General features: G+C 44.4%; 1 protein-coding gene across 1 annotated transcript in view; it reads left to right on the top strand.

Moving 5' to 3' along the window:
* The window catches only part of TNNI3K (TNNI3 interacting kinase), a 204810-nt gene that overhangs the window by 60251 nt on the left and 124801 nt on the right, over window positions 1-19758 (top strand). Inside the window, exons 9-13 of the mRNA XM_066623520.1 lie at window positions 10038-10182; window positions 10279-10383; window positions 13725-13819; window positions 15180-15329; window positions 17073-17159. Of these exons, the coding sequence (XP_066479617.1) occupies window positions 10038-10182; window positions 10279-10383; window positions 13725-13819; window positions 15180-15329; window positions 17073-17159 (582 nt within the window). The remainder of the gene's footprint in view (window positions 1-10037; window positions 10183-10278; window positions 10384-13724; window positions 13820-15179; window positions 15330-17072; window positions 17160-19758) is intronic.

The following is a 19758-nucleotide window of genomic DNA, read 5'->3' as shown; positions in this document are numbered from 1 at the left end:
CTGCCTCCCGATTATGCCTTGTCCCCGCCCTCTCTTCACCAGCCTTCCCCCTCCCCAGAATGCCTCCTCCCCACCCTCATAAGAACATAAGAACATAAGAACAGCCCCACTGGATCAGGCCATAGGCCCATCTAGTCCAGCTTCCTGTATCTCACAGCGGCCCACCAAATGCCCCAGGGAGCACACCAGATAACAAGAGACCTCGTCCTGGTGCTCTCCCCTACATCTGGCATTCTGACTTAACCCATTCCTAAAATCAGGAGGTTGCACATACACATCATGGCTTGTACCCCATAATGGATTTTTCCTCCAGAAACTCGTCCAATCCCCTTTTAAAGGCGTCTAGGCTAGACGCCAGCACCACATCCTGTGGCAAGGAGTTCCACAGACTGACCACGCGCTGAGTAAAGAAATATTTTCTTTTGTCTGTCCTAACCCGCCCAACACTCAATTTTAGTGGATGTCCCCTGGTTCTGGTATTATGTGAGAGTGTAAAGAGCATCTCCCTATCTACTCTGTCCATCCCCTGCATAATTTTGTATGTCTCAATCATGTCCCCCCTCAAGCGTCTCTTTTCTAGGCTGAAGAGGCCCAAACGCCGTAGCCTTTCCTCATAAGGAAGGTGCCCCAGCCCCGTAATCAGCTTAGTCGCTCTCTTTTGCACCTTTTCCATTTCCACTATGTCTTTTTTGAGATGCGGCGACCAGAACTGGACACAATACTCCAGGTGTGGCCTTACCATCGATTTGTACAACGGCATTATAATATTAGCCGTTTTGTTCTCAATACCCTTCCTAATGATCCCAAGCATAGAATTGGCCTTCTTCACTGCCGCCGCACATTGGGTCGACACTTTCATCGACCTGTCCACCACCACCCCAAGATCTCTCTCCTGATCTGTCACAGACAGCTCAGAACCCATCAGCCTATATCTAAAGTTTTGATTTTTTGCCCCAATGTGCATGACTTTACACTTACTGACATTGAAGCGCATCTGCCATTTTGCTGCCCATTCTGCCAGTCTGGAGAGATCCTTCTGGAGCTCCTCACAATCACTTCTGGTCTTCACCACTCGGAAAAGTTTGGTGTCGTCTGCAAACTTAGCCACTTCACTGCTCAGCCCTGTCTCCAGGTCATTTATGAAGAGGTTGAAAAGCACCGGTCCCAGGACAGATCCTTGGGGCACACCGCTTTTCACCTCTCTCCATTGTGAAAATTGCCCATTGACACCCACTCTCTGCTTCCTTGCCTCCAACCAGTTCTCAATCCACGAGAGGACCTCTCCTCTAATTCCCTGACTGTGGAGTTTTTTCAGTAGCCTTTGGTGAGGGACCATGTCAAATGCCTTCTGAAAGTCCAGATATATAATGTCCACGGGTTCTCCCGCATCCACATGCCTGTTGACCTTTTCAAAGAATTCTATAAGGTTTGTGAGGCAAGACTTACCCTTACAGAAGCCATGCTGACTCTCCCTCAGCAAGGCCTGTTCATCTATGTGTTTTGAGATCCTATCTTTGATGAGGCATTCCACCATCTTACCCGGTATGGATGTTAGGCTGACCGGCCTATAGTTTCCCGGGTCCCCCCTCTTTCCCTTTTTAAAAATAGGCGTGACATTTGCTATCCTCCAATCTTCTGGTACCGTGGCCGTTTTGAGGGACAAGTTGCATACCTTAGTCAAGAGATCTGCAACTTCATTCTTCAATTCCTTAATAACCCTTGGGTGTATGCCATCAGGGCCCGGTGACTTATTGATCTTTAATTTATCAATGAGGTCTGAAACATCTTCTCTTTTAACCTCTATCTGACTTAACTCCTCGGTTAGGAGGGGCCGTTCGGGCAGCGGTATCTGCCCGAGGTCTTCTGCCGTGAAGACAGATGCAAAGAACTCATTTAATTTCTCTGCCATCTCTAAGTCTCCTTTTATCTCCCCTTTCCCTCCCTCACCATCCAGAGGGCCAACCGCTTCTCTGGCGGGTTTCCTGCTTCTAACATATTTGAAGAAGCTTTTATTATTCCCCTTAATGTTGCTGGCCATGCGTTCCTCATAGTCTCGCTTGGCCTCCCATATCACCTTCTTACATTTCTTTTGCCACAGTTTATGTTCCTTTTTATTCTCTTCATCAGGGCAAGACTTCCATTTACGGAAGGAAGCTTCCTTGCCCTTCACAGCCTCTCTAACTTGGCTGGTTAGCCATGCGGGCACTCTCCTGGATTTAGTGGAACCCTTCTTTCTTTGCGGTATACACCTCTGCTGGGCCTCTATTACTGTTGTTTTAAGCAGCCTCCATGCACTCTGGAGAGACTGGACTCTTTTTACCCTCCCTTTCAACCTCCTTCTAACCAGCCTCCTCATTTGAGGGAAGTCCGCCCGTCGGAAGTCAAGGGTTTTTGTTAGAGATTTGCCTGGTATTCTTCCCCCAACGTGCACGTCAAAACGTATCGCAGCATGATCACTGTTCCCCAATGGCTCAGTAACGTTTACATCTCTAACCAGGTCCTGCGTACCGCACAAAATTAAATCCAGAGTCACCTGTCCTCTGGTGGGCTCCTTGACTAGCTGATCTAAGCCACAGTCATTTAGCACGTCAAGAAATCCGGTTTCCTTATCGTGACCAGAACACAAATTGACCCAGTCAATATGAGGATAATTGAAGTCCCCCATGATTACAACCCTGTCCTTCCTTGTCACCTCCCTGATCTGTTTCCTCATTTCAAGGTCCCCATCAGATTTCTGGTCTGGAGGACGATAGCACGCCCCCAGTATTACATTGCTGCACAAGCCTGGTAATTTAACCCACAGAGATTCTACGGTGGAGTCGGACCCACCTTCAATCTCTACTTTGCTGGATTCTATCCCTTCCTTAACATAAAGGGCCACCCCACCTCCAACACGCCCCTGCCTGTCCCTCCTGTAGAGTTTATAGCCCGGGATTGCGGTATCCCACTGATTCTCCGCATTCCACCAGGTTTCCGTTATGCCCACTATGTCAATATTTTCCCTTGTCACCAGACATTCCAGTTCTCCCACCTTTGCTCGTAGACTTCGGGCATTCGCATAAAAGCATTTATACACGGAATGCCCCAGGATGGGCTGCTTATTCGCTCCTTTGTCCCCGCATCCTCTCATTGTGCCAAACCGTCTATCACATCCCATCACCCTACCTTTCCCAATTTCTTCTCCTACCCTGCCTTTGTCTTGTTGTTCTCTAACCTCCCCATCCTCATCCCATCCTCATCCCATCCCTCACTTACCGTGCCACGGCTCAGCGGTCTTGAGACCGCCGAGCAGTGGAGGTCGCCCAGTGCTGGGTTAGCACGGGCTGTAGGCTGGCGGTAGGACTCGCAGACATGCCTTATGGCACGTTTGTGCAGTGGCGTAGCTAATGATAATGTAGCCCAGTGGCAAGCTCAAAATGTTGCCCCAGATGTGATGTCACAACCAGAAGTGACATCATGCCTGGGCTTTTTAAAAAGTTAAAATTGGGAGGAAACCACCTCCTCCTCCCCGCAGTAGCTCACCAACCACTTGCTCTGCTGCCTCTCCCCAGTCAGTGGGTAGCTATCCGCTACCCAGAGTCAAAGAAGATTTTGTAGAGGCCCTGCATGATAAAATCAAATTTAATCAAGTAAATAAATAAAAAGTTATTAATTCCATGCTGTATCATAATAACATCTCATTGACACTCAGAACAATCAGTTTCATAGATCAGTTTGGAGTTAAGCAAATCCACTTTTTGTTCCACAAGACAGCTGTGTTTTCATTTTCTGGTTAATTGGCCATAACGTTTTATAGAATAAAGATATTCCAATGCAGTTTATTGCACTGCATTCCACATTAAATTACCTTTCCAATGATATATAACATGATGGTATTATTCATACATACCAAGATTTTCACTATTTTGGTCAGTAGTGTCAAGCTCAGCTTGTTGCCCCCCTAAAGCTTGATGCCCGGTGCAACTGCTACCCCCTGCACCCCCTTAGCTATGCCACTGGGCTCTGAGGCTGCAATCCTAACCACACTTTCCTGAGTAAGCCCCATTGAACAAAATAGGGCTTACTTCTGAGTAGACCTGGTTAGGCTTGTGCCCTAAGAATATAACAGCTTCTCAAACCAGAAAAATCTTACCGTGTTCAACCTCAATATTTGGCAGATTTGATAGGAGTGTATAGTTGCAAAGCAAGCCAATGAATTTCTACATGCTTCTGCTGTCCTGATTTGGTTCCTATTTTGGGTAGATGGAGCTTGTTGCTGAAGTGAGGCCTTGATGACTCACTGATCAACTTGGGGTAGGAACAACATTCCTTAGCTGGGAGAATCTCACTCTTGTTCACTTTGGGTCTCCTCCCCTAGGAGACAAACCTACATCTGTGAGATCATGAACACAGCTTGCATACAGGGAGAACTAATAGGAGCAGAGGAGTTTGGTGTGGGAACTGGGAAGAGGAGAGAGAAGGTGAGTGTGTGAGAACCTGCTGCTGGTGTACTTGTAGCTCAGCGAACAACCATACAAGTGTAGCGGTTACTTGGACAGTGCATGCCATATTTGTTTTAGGAACATAAGAAGAGCCCTGCTGGATCAGGCCCAGAGCCCATCTAGTCCAGCCCATCATCTCACAGCTGCCCATGGTTTTGCTACCCAATGTTTTCCTATTTGTAACCCAATACCAGTTACAAGTACAACAGTCTCTGGGGTGGAAGAGAAGGTGAGAGGGTTTGAAAGAAGCCTTTCTACACTGCAGCTGTTTAGAGAGGACAAAGACTACAGTATTTGTGGGATTTATATATTTTGAGAGTGTGTGTGTAAAATCTCCCTCAAACATATAAATCCCACACAGGCTGATAAATACTTATAAACTCACGGTAGCATACTTGGTCCTTCTAGTTCTTTCTCCCCTACATGCAACAGCCCCCAGCCTAATTGTTCCTTATGCAGCCACAGTAGCAACAAAAATGCTACAGACCCTGTTTCGCATTGATTGCCTGATTTCCAACTGCTCATTTCCACTCAAAGAACATTGTGTAGAAAATGCAACTAAAATAGCAATCTATTATACATTGCATATTTTTGCTCATCTCCTTCATGTTTCATACAAGCAAATATGTCAAAGTCTGGAGGTTTTCAAAAGTGCACCTGGGATTTTGACTGCCAATTGAAATAAGGCATGAATCCTGCAAAGAATTGTGGGAAAAGCTCCAACTTCTTTGATGCACACTCATTGCCACATTACTTCCATAGCTTTTTTTTTTTTTTTTTTTTTTTTTTTAATGGAAGTAACACTTCTCCTGAGTCCTTGGTATTTGAACCTGATCCTTTAGTAGGATCTGTTAAGGCATATTTTAATTATATTTTACTTATTCCTGTTCCTTTCACCATTTACATTTTTTATACGTGGTAACTAAAGCAACTGGTATTTCAGGTATCAAGATGCAAGAGCCATCCCAGTACACTTTAAAAATTCTCTCTAAAACACTTCTGAAATATATCCTTTTATAATTGATGAGGAACATGTACGATGTATGATGTGATGACATGAACTCATACTGCCACTTATAACTAATGTATCCATCTTGTTCTTGGTAAGGCCTTTATATCTTATGCCAATGTGCCTTTCAAGAGGAAAATCCTATGCAAGAGGAAAAGATAAAGGTCATTCCTTTCCCTAAGGGGTCTGGTCCACAGTTTTTAGTTTTCAGAGTTTGGATACAACCCTCATAAAATTAAGCAGTTGTAGACTTTGGTCTTAGTTTCAGTGAAGCCTATGTGTGCCCACATGCCTGTTGTCTAAAAGTGATCCCATTTCTCTAGTTTTTTTCCTAGGTGGGCAAGTGGCAAAGGTTATAGGCCATTTTGGGACAGTCACTGGGCTCTACCTTTTTACTGCTAGCTCCAACCCTTTATTGTAGGGCTGTGTTCCAGAACCAGATCCTTCTTCCCCAATTTCAAGGGTTGACAATCTTGTGACAATACTAGGGTCCACCAGATTTTTTAGATACATCTGTTCTGATGTCTCAAATGCATACTAAACTTTCGCTGGGTTAAATCCAATGCTCACAACCATCGCTGCTGGGAGAAAAACGTAAATGTCTATTTGAAACACAAAGAGAATAATCAAGGATTTTTCAAGCAATGCTGTTTAGCAGGAATTATGGTTTTTCAGAAAAGGTTCTCCAATTCCTATATACCGGTTGCAACGGCACCATTTCTTTGTGGATGCTGAGTGATTCGTTAACTACTAGTTTGGAGATGGGTTTATTGTTTTTGGTGTGTTGTTTCCCAGTACACACACAGGCACTTGGGTCATATCAATTTCACACAACCAAGTTTCCCAACTGGGGAGGGAAGCTCGGCAATCAAGGTAGCTCCTAAACATCAGTGTATGTGGCTGATAGCAAAGACTGCCTTCTTATATCTGACAGTGATCTCTAAGATTGAGCAGGAGGGCTCTCTTCATACATAAATGTTTATGTTCAGAAAACAGTGGGGTTATTTACAGGGGTAGTATCTCTGGCTTGTAGCCAAATAAAATTGTTCATGACTAAGCACCATTGAAATAAATGAGACAAGTTGGTTGTGATGAATTCAATTTGCATTGATTTCAGTCAGGTAGATGACTTGGGGCCCAATCCTTTCCAATTTTCCAGCTCCGGTGTAGTCACAATGCAGTCCCATTGTAAGGGAACAAATGTTCCCATACCTTAAGAAGGCCCCAGTGACTGCCCCTCCACCGCAGGATGCAGCGCACACCCCACTGGCACAACTGCACCAGCACTGGAAAATTGGGTAGAATTGGGCCCTAATGCCCCTATCCAATGAGCGGATCTTCTGATCCGCTGTCATAAAGGCTCACCGATGGCACAAATGTTGCATTGCCATCATGTGTAATAGAGCCACTGGGAAAAATAGCCAGCTGCTCCCTGTGTGCACCAGAACTGCCCAGGTACCATGATGGTGCAGGTGCAGGTGCATGGGTGGTCAGGGGAGGTTTGGGGAGGGCGAGGAACTGGGGAATGGTTTGGGGGAGCACAGTGTCAGCTGCTTGCATCGGGATGTTATCCTCTCTTTCACTGCCCAATGTGCTCCCTACCTTTCATCAGACTTAATGCTAGCAAAATAAATGGCATGGATCCAAGGAGACCCATTGCTGACCAGGTGGCCCAAGAAGTAAGTAAAAAAGCTTTTTGCTTGTCTATCATTGGCCTTCTGGTTACCACCTCCCACCTTAGCAAGCAGAGCACATTCTGTTGACATGACTGCATGCTGTGGAGTGGCTGGGGACAGGACTGGGTTGTTACTTCCTTTGGATGCAACCTTTGGCTTGCCCCAAGGTGCATGTTTATTCTTAAATTTTGAATGTGAAATGTTACTGCAGAATTTTAAATCTGATTGCATTAGACATGTTAGTTTCTCTTTTGTTTTGATTTTGGCAGCTGACAACTGTTATATTCTACCGTTAAATGTCACCTATCAAATACTGTCAAATATCAAATACATGATCAGTCAAAGACTATTCAGTGAATATTCATCATCAGTATTTATAGAGGAAAATTGGGAGAAGAATTTTGGAAAGAAAATTTATTTCCTCTCTTGCTTGTATCCACTAACCATGTGCCCGTGTTATCCTTTGTCATGTTCATGATTCAAATAAGTCTTTCTATTTGGCATTGCTCTTGTTCTTGTGCCTTGTTCCACTGTCAATATTCAGTAAGAGCATTAATCTGGATTTTCCATGCCACAGACCATCGCTTCTTGATCCTAAAACTTTGCTTTCCCATTCATTTATATAAAAAAAACTCAGGTGCTTGTTTCCTTTTAAGCCCTGTCTTTTGGAACATAAGTTGGCTCTCCACTGTTAATATGCAGGCAGCAAGATTTTTTGGAAAGGTCATTATTTCAGCAAAGCTTTCTTATTTTCCTTGACTGAAACCCCCCATAGCATTCAATAAATATTGCTGGAGCACTGAACAATTACTATCTGAGCAATTGTGCGAAAGTGGCATAGAGCAGCTTCACTTTATAAAATCCAAGTCATGATATGTGAAAGCAAGGGTGGGGTTAGAGTATAGGGCGTAAATGGAGGACAGTCTCACATAGAACCCTACTCAGCTATGAAGCTTCTTGGATGCCCGTGGATAACTCATTCTCTCTCCTCTTAACTATTCCCTAGCGTCCTTGCTATAGGGATCATGGGGGCATTCAGGGAGATGGGCAGCCCAATCCTGTACCACCTTACGGTTCAGCACATCAAAACTGCTGCTGCTGTATCCCATGGGGCCAGGGAGGCAGCTGGAGGTCTCCTCAGGGGCCACGGATTCCTTTATCCCATGTCATACCCCAGCAGCTCCGGTGACTTTGCTTGGATCTGGACCAGCTCACTAGCTAGTGCAGATCCTAGTAGACTCATGTAGGGCTTTGAGGTGCACGAGGGGAGATAGGATCTGGCGGCAGCCTCTGCTGCCATCCCCGCCCCCTCCCAGGACTGAACAGCTCTCCTGTCCACCCTTCTCCCATCTAGTTTCACCTCCTTGCACCTTCCCCTGCCACCCCTCTGCCCAGGAATGCCTCTGCACTGCTTGGCAGAGTACCTACTGCTGCTGGCTCACAGTGGTTGTCCCACCAGCACTGACCTCCCCACTGGTGCCTCCCTTCTCCCAGCTGCAGTGATGTTCCTTACAGCATGTTTGCAATGGCTGTCTCCTAAGCAGCAAATGGGAGACCGGTGCTGGCCCAGGATATGATCAGGCCATCAGGGTCCCTTGTCTGGGTTTTCATGTTTTAAAAAAGGAGGTCTGTAGCCTTTTTTCTCACATTTGCTTACCAAGAAATAAACCTACTTCCACTTTCTAGTGTGTTTTGTTTGACCTTTTTTTAACAGTATGGTGTTCACTTGCCAAAGTCAGTCTGCTGCCACCTTCCTGTTTTGATATACTGTGGTCTGTACTGAGCCAGTCTGTCTCTGGGAAGCAAGGAATGGATGAACCTGCTTCATCGGAGGGAAGGAATTAATCCAGATCGGTGTTTCTCAATGTTTGTCCGCCGCCATGTCACTTTACATAGTCCAACTATTCAAAGTACCACTGGAAGTAACTGGCAATGACATCGTTGCCAGCTACTTCTGGATTGGGAGGCCAAGTGCAATGCGACAAACACCAGTAAGGGTGCAATCCTAATCCCCAGGTTAGGCTGGCACAAGTCACTTGTGCCAACCTGAGGGTGTCGCAAACGTGCCATAAGGTGTGTTTGTGTCAACTTAAGAGTTGGGAAGGCCAGTGCAAGAAGTTGCACTGGCCTCCCATCCAGGCCCAGCATGGTAAGATTGTGTTAGCCAAGCTCGGCCAACGCAGGGGTCTGGGGAGGGCGTGGGGGAGGCAGGGAGGAGGCAGGAGGGAGGCATTCTGGGGCAGGGGGAGGGCGGGAGGTGGGTGTTACTTGGGGCAGGTGGGTGGGGAATGGGAGGCGGGTCTGGGACCTGGTGCTTATGCCAGATCCTATCCCCATTCCCCAAGTAGCACGGAGCAGCTCCAGGCTGCTCCGCTCTGCCTGGATCTGTGCCCATTGGGACCGTTTTGGCTCTCCTTGGGGTAAGGAAAAAAGTTTCCCTTTGCCACTGGCTGAGCCACACACTTGGCCCCAAACTTGCACTGGATACAGCGCAAGCCTGCTGGCCTACCTGTTCCAGTGCAAGTTAGGAATGTGCTGTTAGAAGCTCAGGGTGGATGGAAGGGCTTTTCCAATGCAGAAGAACATGCTTTGGAGCTCTGCCTGCCGAACCAAGCTTCCTACTGCTGTTTATTGTGCTGCGTTCCTGGTCTTACTGCTGGGCAGCAGGAGTCCAGGGGTTCCTTGAGTACCACCGGACACCACCTCAAGTACCACTGGTAGTACCCATACCACTGGTTGAGAAACACCGCTCTAGATGGCCATTTGGGCTCTTTCAGGTCCCTGTTCCTCTGATGAGGGTTTTGTATCATAAGAAATAATCTTGCTTAAATATGACATGCTTATTTATTTCTCTTTCTGGTTCAATGGCAGTAAATGCTCAAGACAATGAAGACCATGTTCCTCTCCATTTCTGCTCTCGCTTTGGACATCATGAATTAGTCAAATTCTTGCTCCAAAGTAATTTTGAAGTCCAGCCACATGTGGTTAATATTTACGGAGATACGGCTCTGCACCTGTGAGTAACCCACAATGCAGGACATTTCTTCTTAACCTGTATTATCACCCACTCTCTCTTACTATTGAAAACATTTGCTGACATTTTCCTCCCCAGTGCTTGCTACAGTGGAAAGTTTGAAGTTGTGCAAGAATTAATTCAGCTTTCTGGATCAGAAAGTCTCACTAAGGAGAATATCTTCAGTGAGACTGCCTTTCACAGGTAAGCCATTTATACGCCTGTGCCCAAAGACCCAGTTTTAGATGTCTGCAAGACTAGACTGTTACTGGCAAACATTGAGGACCGAGGGCCCAATCCTAAATGGTGCCAGTGCCAGTGCTGAGCTCCAGAGCCAGTGCTGGGTGTTGCAAGCGTGCCATAAGGCATGTCCGTGACACCCAGTGTGAAATCAGCTATGAGTCCAGTGCCCCCAGACACCACCCAGAGCTAGGTAAGAGTTCTAGGCAGAAGTGAGGGCCTCAGAAGCAGGAGAAGGTGTTCAGGGGTGGAGGGAGGGTGAGGGGAGGGCAGGGCAGGGCAGGGCAGGGCAGGGCATGGGAGGAGCCGGGGTGGGAGGGGCGTGAAACCAGCTGAGCTTTGCTCTACTAGATCATGAACTCTCTGTCAGGCCTGACATGTAGGCCTGACTACCTACCTGACATGTAGTCTCTCAACTCTGTGCCAACAGAATAGCTGGCACAGACTTGACAAGCCCCATTGTGGCACTTGGGGCTTCCCCCAAGTAGACCTCTGGCAGTCTTGGCAGTGCTGCAGGATGCTCACTTTGTCATATCCTTGAAGTTCCTTTTAGCCATGGAGTGAAAAGCTTATGGACACAGAAGTGAGGTTTCTTGTCCACGGCTAATAGGAACTTTAGAGACGTGATTTGGATTAGATCTGTGACAGAGGTGATGAAAGATTTCCCTGTGACTACTAGTTGAAATAGAAAAAAAGAATAGGAGTCCACATCATAGTCTTGGAGAACCAATCAGTCTTGGTTCTAGGTGGAGGAAGGGTTTGTGGAGTGGGAGAGGTTGACTCTTTCTTCTCCTGTCATTTTTCAACATAAAATCTCCCTCTCCAGTTTGCTTTTTTCACACATGGAGGAAAAGATAGCAGGACTGTGTGGCTTCTGCAAATCTTTTTTCTCACAGGTGAAAATGCAGTCTGAGGAGGTAGATTTTGAGCTGAAATATGACTAGAGAAGGTAGAATTAAGCAGTCACTTCCTATGTGACCTTTCCCCCCTCAGAAACAGTCTCCTCGTGATCTGCCATTATCTCATTTCCTCAGTTGTAAAATGAGAATTTCAGAGTTTTATACCATGGTGAAGATGTGAAAGATAATACTTGTAAAGTATTTTGCACCCAAAATGTGCTGTAGAAGTGGTAATTAATACGATAACATTTATTTTGATCTTTCAAACATCTGGGGAGTATTTCTTTTTGAAGTGTGCCAGCGATCAAGTCTGTAATTGAGTTTCCTGACATCCTCCTTAATGACCAAGTTTGTCCATGAATTCTTTGCATTTCCAAAAGACTTTGTTACTCCCATCTGTTCCAGATCCATAATATGAGAAGTCTAGCAATGAAGCAAAAACAAAATTATCAGAATGTGCAGGCACAATTGTCTGATTCTGATATAAGAGCTGAAAGTTGATAGATACAAAAGTTCCAATCCGTAAAAGGTGGCAAAGTGTGGCAAGATGTACTATGAACTTTCATAGTTAGCTGTGGTAATCCTTTGCAGCAAAATCAAAAAGGCAACACAGAGTTTTGTATCCCCTGAAAGACCATCAGGTTTCTTTCAGCACAAGTGTCTATGGAGTAGAGTCAACTCAGTCTGAAGTAGACTCTAATCCATGAAGTGTGTGCTGACATAAAAGTCTTAGGTGCTACAATATTTAGGGCGCAATCCTAACCCTGGGTTAGGCCAGCACAAGTCACTTGCACCAACCCTGGAGTGTCACAAACGTGTCATAAGGCACATTTGCGCTGACTCAGAGGTTAGGGAGGCCAGCGCAACTCCTTGCACTGGCCTTTCTGCACTGGATCCAGGCCTGGCAGAGTAAGTTTCGGTCAATCGAGTTCAGCCGATGCAGGGATCTGGGAGGGGGTGTGGGGAAGGCAGAGAAGAGGCAGGGAAGAGGCATCTCAGGGTGGGGAAGGGCAGGCAGCAGGTGTTCCTGGGGGCAGGCAGGAAGTAGGAGATGGGCCAGGATCTGGCAGTTGTACGGGATCCTGACCCCGTTCCCAGGTGGCATGGAGTGGTCCCTGGCTGCTCCATTCTGCTCAGATCTGTGCCACATGATCAGATGGCCAGTGCAGTGCAACACGGGATAAGGGTTTTCCCCTTGTCAGGTTGTGCCTCTTCTGGTCCCAAACTTGTGCTGGATGCAGCGCAGGCCCACTGGCCTGCCTGCTCCAGCACTAGTTAGGATTGCACTGTTAGCTTATTACATGCAATTATAAGCACTAGGTCCTCAAAGGAATGTTGCACTCACAGTTCTCCCGGTTTCCTAATTCCTAATCTAATAGCACATTGACACACCTAGTATTGTGCCAATGTAAAATGATAATCAGATGGCTAACCAGGGCTCCTGAGCCCATGCGGCTCTTGGATATATAATGTGCAGCTCTCAGAAGTACCTTGGCTGAGTTCCTTTTTTGCATCACTGTTAATATAAAAGGTAAATAAAAAAATTTCAAGCTTTATAATTATTTACTGGGTATAAACTGAGAATCCACCAGATTAAAACATAAGTTTAATGTTCATGGTGAGAAAATATATTTAAGAATTTTAATGCTTCTTAAATATTGCGGCTCTCAAACATCTGAAGTTTATCACATGTGGCTTTTACATTAAGCAAGTTTGGCCACCCCTGAACTATAAAGTGGGCAAGATGTTACAGTACTTAATGTTTCTGTTATCCACTTCAGATAAGCTTGTGACTGTAGTCTCCACCTGATGGAGCTAGAAATGTAGAGGTGTTGTATCTTGCTAGCATATGCTCACTGATGTGTAATCATGGATGACATTCACAAATACAGGTAGTTTGTCTGAACAGTGCATATAGGTACTTTTGGGCAGCCCAATCCTGAGCTCTCTGTTGGGCTGGGACTGCTGTGGTGCCAAAATGGCTGCCACTGCATCCTATACACAACAGGGCAGCTGCCAGCAGCTCCTCGGGGGAGTGGAATTTTCATTTCCTTCCCTCAGATAAGGCAAGTAGCCCCACAGTGGGGGGTCACCATAGAATCCTTGGGTCGCTGTAGAATCAGGAGCCTCCGTGTTGGGCCACCGGAGGCCCAACATATATTATATGAGAAATATAGCAGAAATATACACAGTACATGCTCTGCATGCATTTTTTTGCTAGTTTGTTGTTTTTTTTAAATATGTATAACTGACATTTTCATTAAAAGCTTAAAATACTAAAACAATAGAAACAATAACATCTAGATAGTATTAAAAGCAAAAAAAGTTGATTTTTGTTGTTGTTGTTGGATAGACATCATAAATGTTCACCGGTGTGATTTTATTTTTATCTTGAACTTTATCCAGTGCATGCACCTATGGCAAGAATATAGAACTGGTGAAATTTCTTCTTGATCAAAATGTGTTGAGCATCAACCACCAAGGAAGAGATGGGCATACAGGTAAAAGTGAAAGGATGGATTGATGGATTCAGTAACCAATTGATCAAATTATATTTGTGTGAATGTGTCCACATGAGTGTGTGGGAGAGAGACACAGTCATAGAGAAGAAGGCAAAAAAATAAATAAATAAAAACATGAAAAGTTCAGAAGCTAATTTGAGAAAAACCTAATTTAATTAGGTATAGGAATGACAACCCCAGTGAAAAGTGTCACATGACATTGATTGAAAATAGGATTCTCTTCCCTTGTCTAAACTGCTTGCCACTTGATTTGATTAGACTTTAGCAAGATAAGATAAAAAGAGGCAGCTGCAAGCTTGCTTATTTATTTATTTATTTGAACGATTTCTATCCCACATTTCCTTCTGAATAAATAGAATACTTGAATCCCTTCCCAGATCAATATCCAGTTGCCCAGCAATAAACACCAGGTCATACGTGCTATGCAAGAAGTCAGATTTTGTATTTGGAGTCATTTCTTGAATAGGGTAGCTTATGTTTGCAACACTCATCCAAATCCCTTTCCAAAGAACTGTAGAAATGAAACCAAACTACCTTGTGTGTGAAATGTTGTCTCTGGACCTCTTAGGGTGCAACCCTAACCAACTTTCCAGCATTGAGGTAAGGGTAATGCAGCTTCAAAGTAAGGGATCAAACATTCCCTTACCTTGAGGAAGTCTCAGTGACTGCTCCCAACTGCAGGATGCAGCACATGTCCCATTGGTACAGCTGTGTCAGTTGGAAAGTTGGACAGGATTTGGGCCTAAGTTGGCCATTCCTGTTTTGCATCATAGACATACAGTGAGCATCTTCTAAAACAAGACTTTCTTCATTTTTTAACGAAGGAAACTAGCAACAGAAAGCTCACATTATCACTACTTTATAAATGTGGAAACCTTTCCAAGATTGCTAAGAGAGCCCAATCAAAATTCATAAATGACTTTTGCATTCTCCTTCCACACTCCCAATATAAATTGCTGAAGGAGAACCTGCAGATCTCCCCTGTGGGAAAGTGCATCCACTTGAGGTACACCTAGGTCTTACACATCTCCCTTGGTCCATGACATCAAAAACACAAAAAGTGTGCTTCTTGGCACTTTCTGTTACATACAAAACTGTGGGATTTTTCTTGCAGATCGTATAAGTGTTGTATCACAAGGTTGGTGAGAGGGACTTACGACAGAACAGTGTTTTTTTAGAGATAGAGTAATTTGTTTTATAAGAAATTCCTTTTTCAAGGAAATCAATATATGAATTTTATAGTTCTACAACAAGCCTGATTACTTTGCTATAAAAATCTTGCTTACGGCTATGCTTGTTTCCTTCTCTTCCCTGAACCCTTCCCTGCTTATCTTTCTAGGGCTACATTCTGCTTGCTATCATGGCCATATCCGTCTTGTCCAGTTTTTACTGGACAATGGAGCTGATATGAATCTTGTCGCTTGTGATCCCAGCAGGTCTAGTGGTGAAAAAGACGAGCAGACCTGTTTGATGTGGGCCTATGAGAAAGGTATTACACTCTTGGCTTTATGGTTTCTACATGAAAAACAGCATTATAGATCACAGAGGATAGAACCACATAAGAAAAACAATTCAGCTCAACCCAGGCACACTTAGAAAGTGTCTCATTTCGGTGTCACCTTCTGACACCGAGAGAACAAGGAATACCAAGCTTGAGATTTATGATCTCAGAAATGTTACCATGATAAAAACAAAGCTTTAATTCTATACAAATTCAGTTGCAAGCTTCCTCGGTTCCAATGAAATAAAAATCTTTAAAATGCATCGCTGTGTACCTCAGCTCAGAAAAGGTAGTTTCTGCCAGTAAAGGATAGACAAGGCTTTGAGGCTAAGTTTCTTTTTCTTTTTTTTTCTGTTATCGCTGAACAAGGTATCACAGACAACATTAGGATGCAGTTATCCATGAAGTCCATTAGGAAGTCAGGGACTGCTATTGATTTTGTGTGGAAGGAAACTCTGGCTCTCCTATGATGGGCAGCAGCATAAAATCCCTTTAAAGATAGTTATCCTTGATTTCCTGCAGAAATTCTTCAAAGAATCGTATATCTGTGTCGTTTCTGCTGTGCTGGGTTGTATTTTAGACATTTCACAGTTCTGCCCTGGCAACAGCTCAGATTCAGTTTCTGCTTCTCTTTGTCCTCCAAATGTAACTAGAAAACTGTTGGTTCTTGGATCTTTGTTCCTTTTTGCTCAGCTCTAGCTGAGCCAGGATATGTTTTTACATGAAAATGTTCATGAACGTACTGAATCTCCATTCATTCTGCAGACATATTCAACTATACTTAAGAAGGCATTTGGTAGAATCTTCCTTTCCTAAAATCCTGAATGAAATTCCAAAATGCAATCCAATGTCATTTGTGGAATGAATGTTTTTGAATATTTGGTAAACCCAATAGAACATAAGCACTGATGAGAGTGACAGGTCCTGCTGATGACTGGAGCTGCAGGGACAAAATTCTTTCACTTCCCACAGTAGGCTGTGCAGCATGGCCTTTCCCAGTTTGAAGAGACACTTGGCCAACAGTCTGAGGCTGAGAGGCAAAGAAGGAAGGCCCATAGCCAGGGAGACAGACCAGGGACAGACTGCACTTGCTCCCAGTGTGGAAGGGATTGTCACTCCCGAATTGGCCTTTTCAGCCACACTAGACACTGTTCCAGAACCACCTTTCAGAGCGCGATACCATAGTCTTTCGAGACTGAAGGTTGCCAACAACGAATAGAACATAACCAATATCGAATATTGGATAAGTGTATTCAATAACTCTGTGTTTTCAGATATGTATTTTTAACTATTTTTATCCACTGATAGGTTCAAACTTTCAAGATTGTGATTATTCACATTGTATCTTGGGGAGGGGGGTTGGCGTTTGAGTCAAAAAGTGCATCACAGTAGTGCTGGCCAGACTGTAATCTTGGCTTTGAAAAAGAATTGAATGCTCACTAAGTCTGGGATTTCCAGAGAGTTCAAGGTTGTACATTAGGGTTATCATTGCCCATCATAGACAGACCTTACTTCATTCATAGGTTTTTGTAGTACCGCTAAAAGCAATACAATTTATTTTATTCTATGATGTGATCATGTAGCACTTGACAAGTCCCATCTTTAACTGCCATCTGCTGACAATATACATAGTAGCACAGCCAGATTCAGGGTTAAGCTATGAAATACTCTGCCACTCTGTTATGGTTATTTGCTTAATATTCACTTATCATAATACTTGCTGTATTTCAGGGCATGATGCTATTGTTACACTTCTGAAGCATTACAAAAGACCCCAGGATGAATCCCCTTGTAATGAATACTCCCAACCTGGAGGAGGTACAGTATTGTCAAGAAAGTGGTCTAATAGAAAATGTGTCCAACAAACTAGGACTACAGTCCTAAACACACTTACCTTGTCGTCAGCCCCATTGCACACAATGGAACTTATTTCTGAGTAGACATGCATAGAACTGCACTGTAAATGGGTTATAGGTCAGAGCCTAGATAATAAATGTGCATTGCATTAAACAAAACATCATTATTTTTCTCGATACATTGCATCTTAAGAACATAAGAACAGCCTCACTGGATCAGGCCATAGGCCCAACCCGTCCAGCTTCCTGTATCTCACAGCGGCCCACCAAATGCCCCAGGGAGCACACCAGATAACAAGAGACCTCATCCTGGTGCCCTCCCTTGCATCTGGCATTCTGACATAGCCCATTTCTATAATCAGGAGGTTGTACATGCACATCATGGCTTGTAACCCGTAATGGATTTTTCCTCCAGAAACTTGTCCAATCCCCTTTTAAAGGCGTCCAGGCCAGACGCCATCACCACATCCTGTGGCAAGGAGTTCTACAGACTAACCACGCGCTGAGTAAAGAAATATTTTCTCTTGTCTGTTCTAACTCTCCCAACTCTCAATTTTAGCAGATGTCCCCTGGTTCTGGTGTTATGTGAGAGTGTAAAGAGCATCTCTCTATCCACTCTGTCCATCCCCTGCATAATTTTGTATGTCTCAATCATGTCCCCCCTCAAGCGTCTCTTTTCTAGGCTGAAGAGGCCCAAACGCCGTAGCCTTTCCTCATAAGGAAGGTGCCCCAGCCCCATAATCATCTTAGTCGCTCTTTTTTGCACCTTTTCCATTTCCACTATGACTTTTTTGAGATGCGGCGACCAGAACTGGACACAATACTCCAGGTGTGGCCTTACCATAGATTTGTACAACGGCATTATAATATTAGCCGTTTTGTTCTCAATACCTTTTCTAATGATCCCAAGCATAGAATTGGCCTTCTTCACTGCCGCTGCACATTGGGTTGACACTTTCATCGACCCGTTCACCACCACCCCAAGATCTCTCTCCTGATCTGTCACAGACAGCTCAGAACCCATCAGCCTATATGTGAAGTTTTGATTTTTTTGCCCCAATGTGCATCTGCCATTTTGCTGCCCATTCTGCCAGTCTGGAGAGATCCTTCTGGAGTGCCTCACAATCACTTCTGGTCTTCACCACTCTGAAAAGTTTGGTGTCGTCTGCAAACTTAGCCACCTTACTGCTCAACCCTGTCTCCAGGTCATTTATGAAGAGGTTGAAAAGCATCGCTCCCAGAACAGATCCTTGGGGCACACAGCTTTTCACTTCTAGAATCCTTTATCTTAAAACACTGTTATCAATCTGTGATACAGGCTAGAAAGAATGTTAAGAGATCCTCTCTGTGTTTTTGATATATCACTTAGGCATTCTTTTTGTGTTACTTTCTTTTGATGTATTTTTGATTAATCGCACATTACAGCTACAGTCCTAAACCTGTTATTTGAAGTTAGGTTTAGTGAAATCAATAATATGTTCAGATAAACGTACTTAGGATTTGTGTGTAAATGTATACACCCAATTCTTCTAGTTTTTAAAAAATGTTTTCCTATGCATGTCTGCTGAGGAATATGTTCAATTGAGTGCCATGGGGTTTACTCCCAGGAAATTGTGTATAGAATTGCAGCATTAGTTTCTTGATTCAAAGGTTATTATTATTTGTCAACCTACTGTTTGACAAGCAAATGAAAAATGTTATGAAGGGTATTTGCCAGTCTGAGTTGGAGGGAGATAATGCTAGCCCTGGTCTATCTCATTGCTTTCTGGCCAGAGCAATGCCAGATAAGAAGTGAGTTCTCTCCTGGTTACCCAAGAACACTGTAATTGCAGTGAATTGGCACAGCTGGGATCCACCACTTGGGCGGGGTGGCGTGAGTGACTCCAAGTGACCTATAGGTATTGCACAATCCTGTCAGGCCTTTTGCAGGCCTGCCCTCTGATTGGGTGTTTACTGCCTTAGATGTATAAAGGTACCCTCAGAAAGGGAGGGGCAGGGCTTCTTCTGGACACTTCTACCAACTTCTTGCCAGACTTGCCAGTGATTGACATGTCTTCTTGCCAGACTTGGGAAAACAGGTGAAAGACCTACAGTTTTGCTGTGCTCAGAGAGATGAGTGTCAGGATTCAGTTAGGAAGCTTAGCATTCTTGTTTTAGTTGCGTGTCTCTGTTAAGTCACTGAAAGTTATGAATTGTCTAATGCAGGGGTGCTCACACTTTTTTGGCTCGAGAGCTACTTTGAAACCCAGCAAGGCCCAGAGATCTACCAGAGTTTTTTTTACAATGTTCGTGCCATCATAACATATAACATTTATGTGTACAATGTATTTTGGTGTACCTTGAGCCCCACTGAGTATAACAGGACTTACTCCTGAGTAGACATGCCTAGGATTAGGCTATGAGGCTGCAATCCTAGCCACACTTACCTGGGAGTAAGCCCCATTGAGTACATTTTGGGGCTACTCATTTTGCCTCGCGATCTACCGGTAGATCGCGATCCACCTATTGAGCACCCCTGGTCTAATGCCTTTCTTAAAAGATAGGTAACCATAACTTTTGTT

The sequence above is a fragment of the Tiliqua scincoides genome, chromosome 4 (genome assembly GCF_035046505.1).
Source record: "Tiliqua scincoides isolate rTilSci1 chromosome 4, rTilSci1.hap2, whole genome shotgun sequence".
In the NCBI taxonomy this organism is placed as follows: domain Eukaryota; kingdom Metazoa; phylum Chordata; class Lepidosauria; order Squamata; family Scincidae; genus Tiliqua; species Tiliqua scincoides.
Note: the sequence above shows the minus strand (reverse complement) of the source record. Positions and strands in the feature narration are given on the sequence as shown.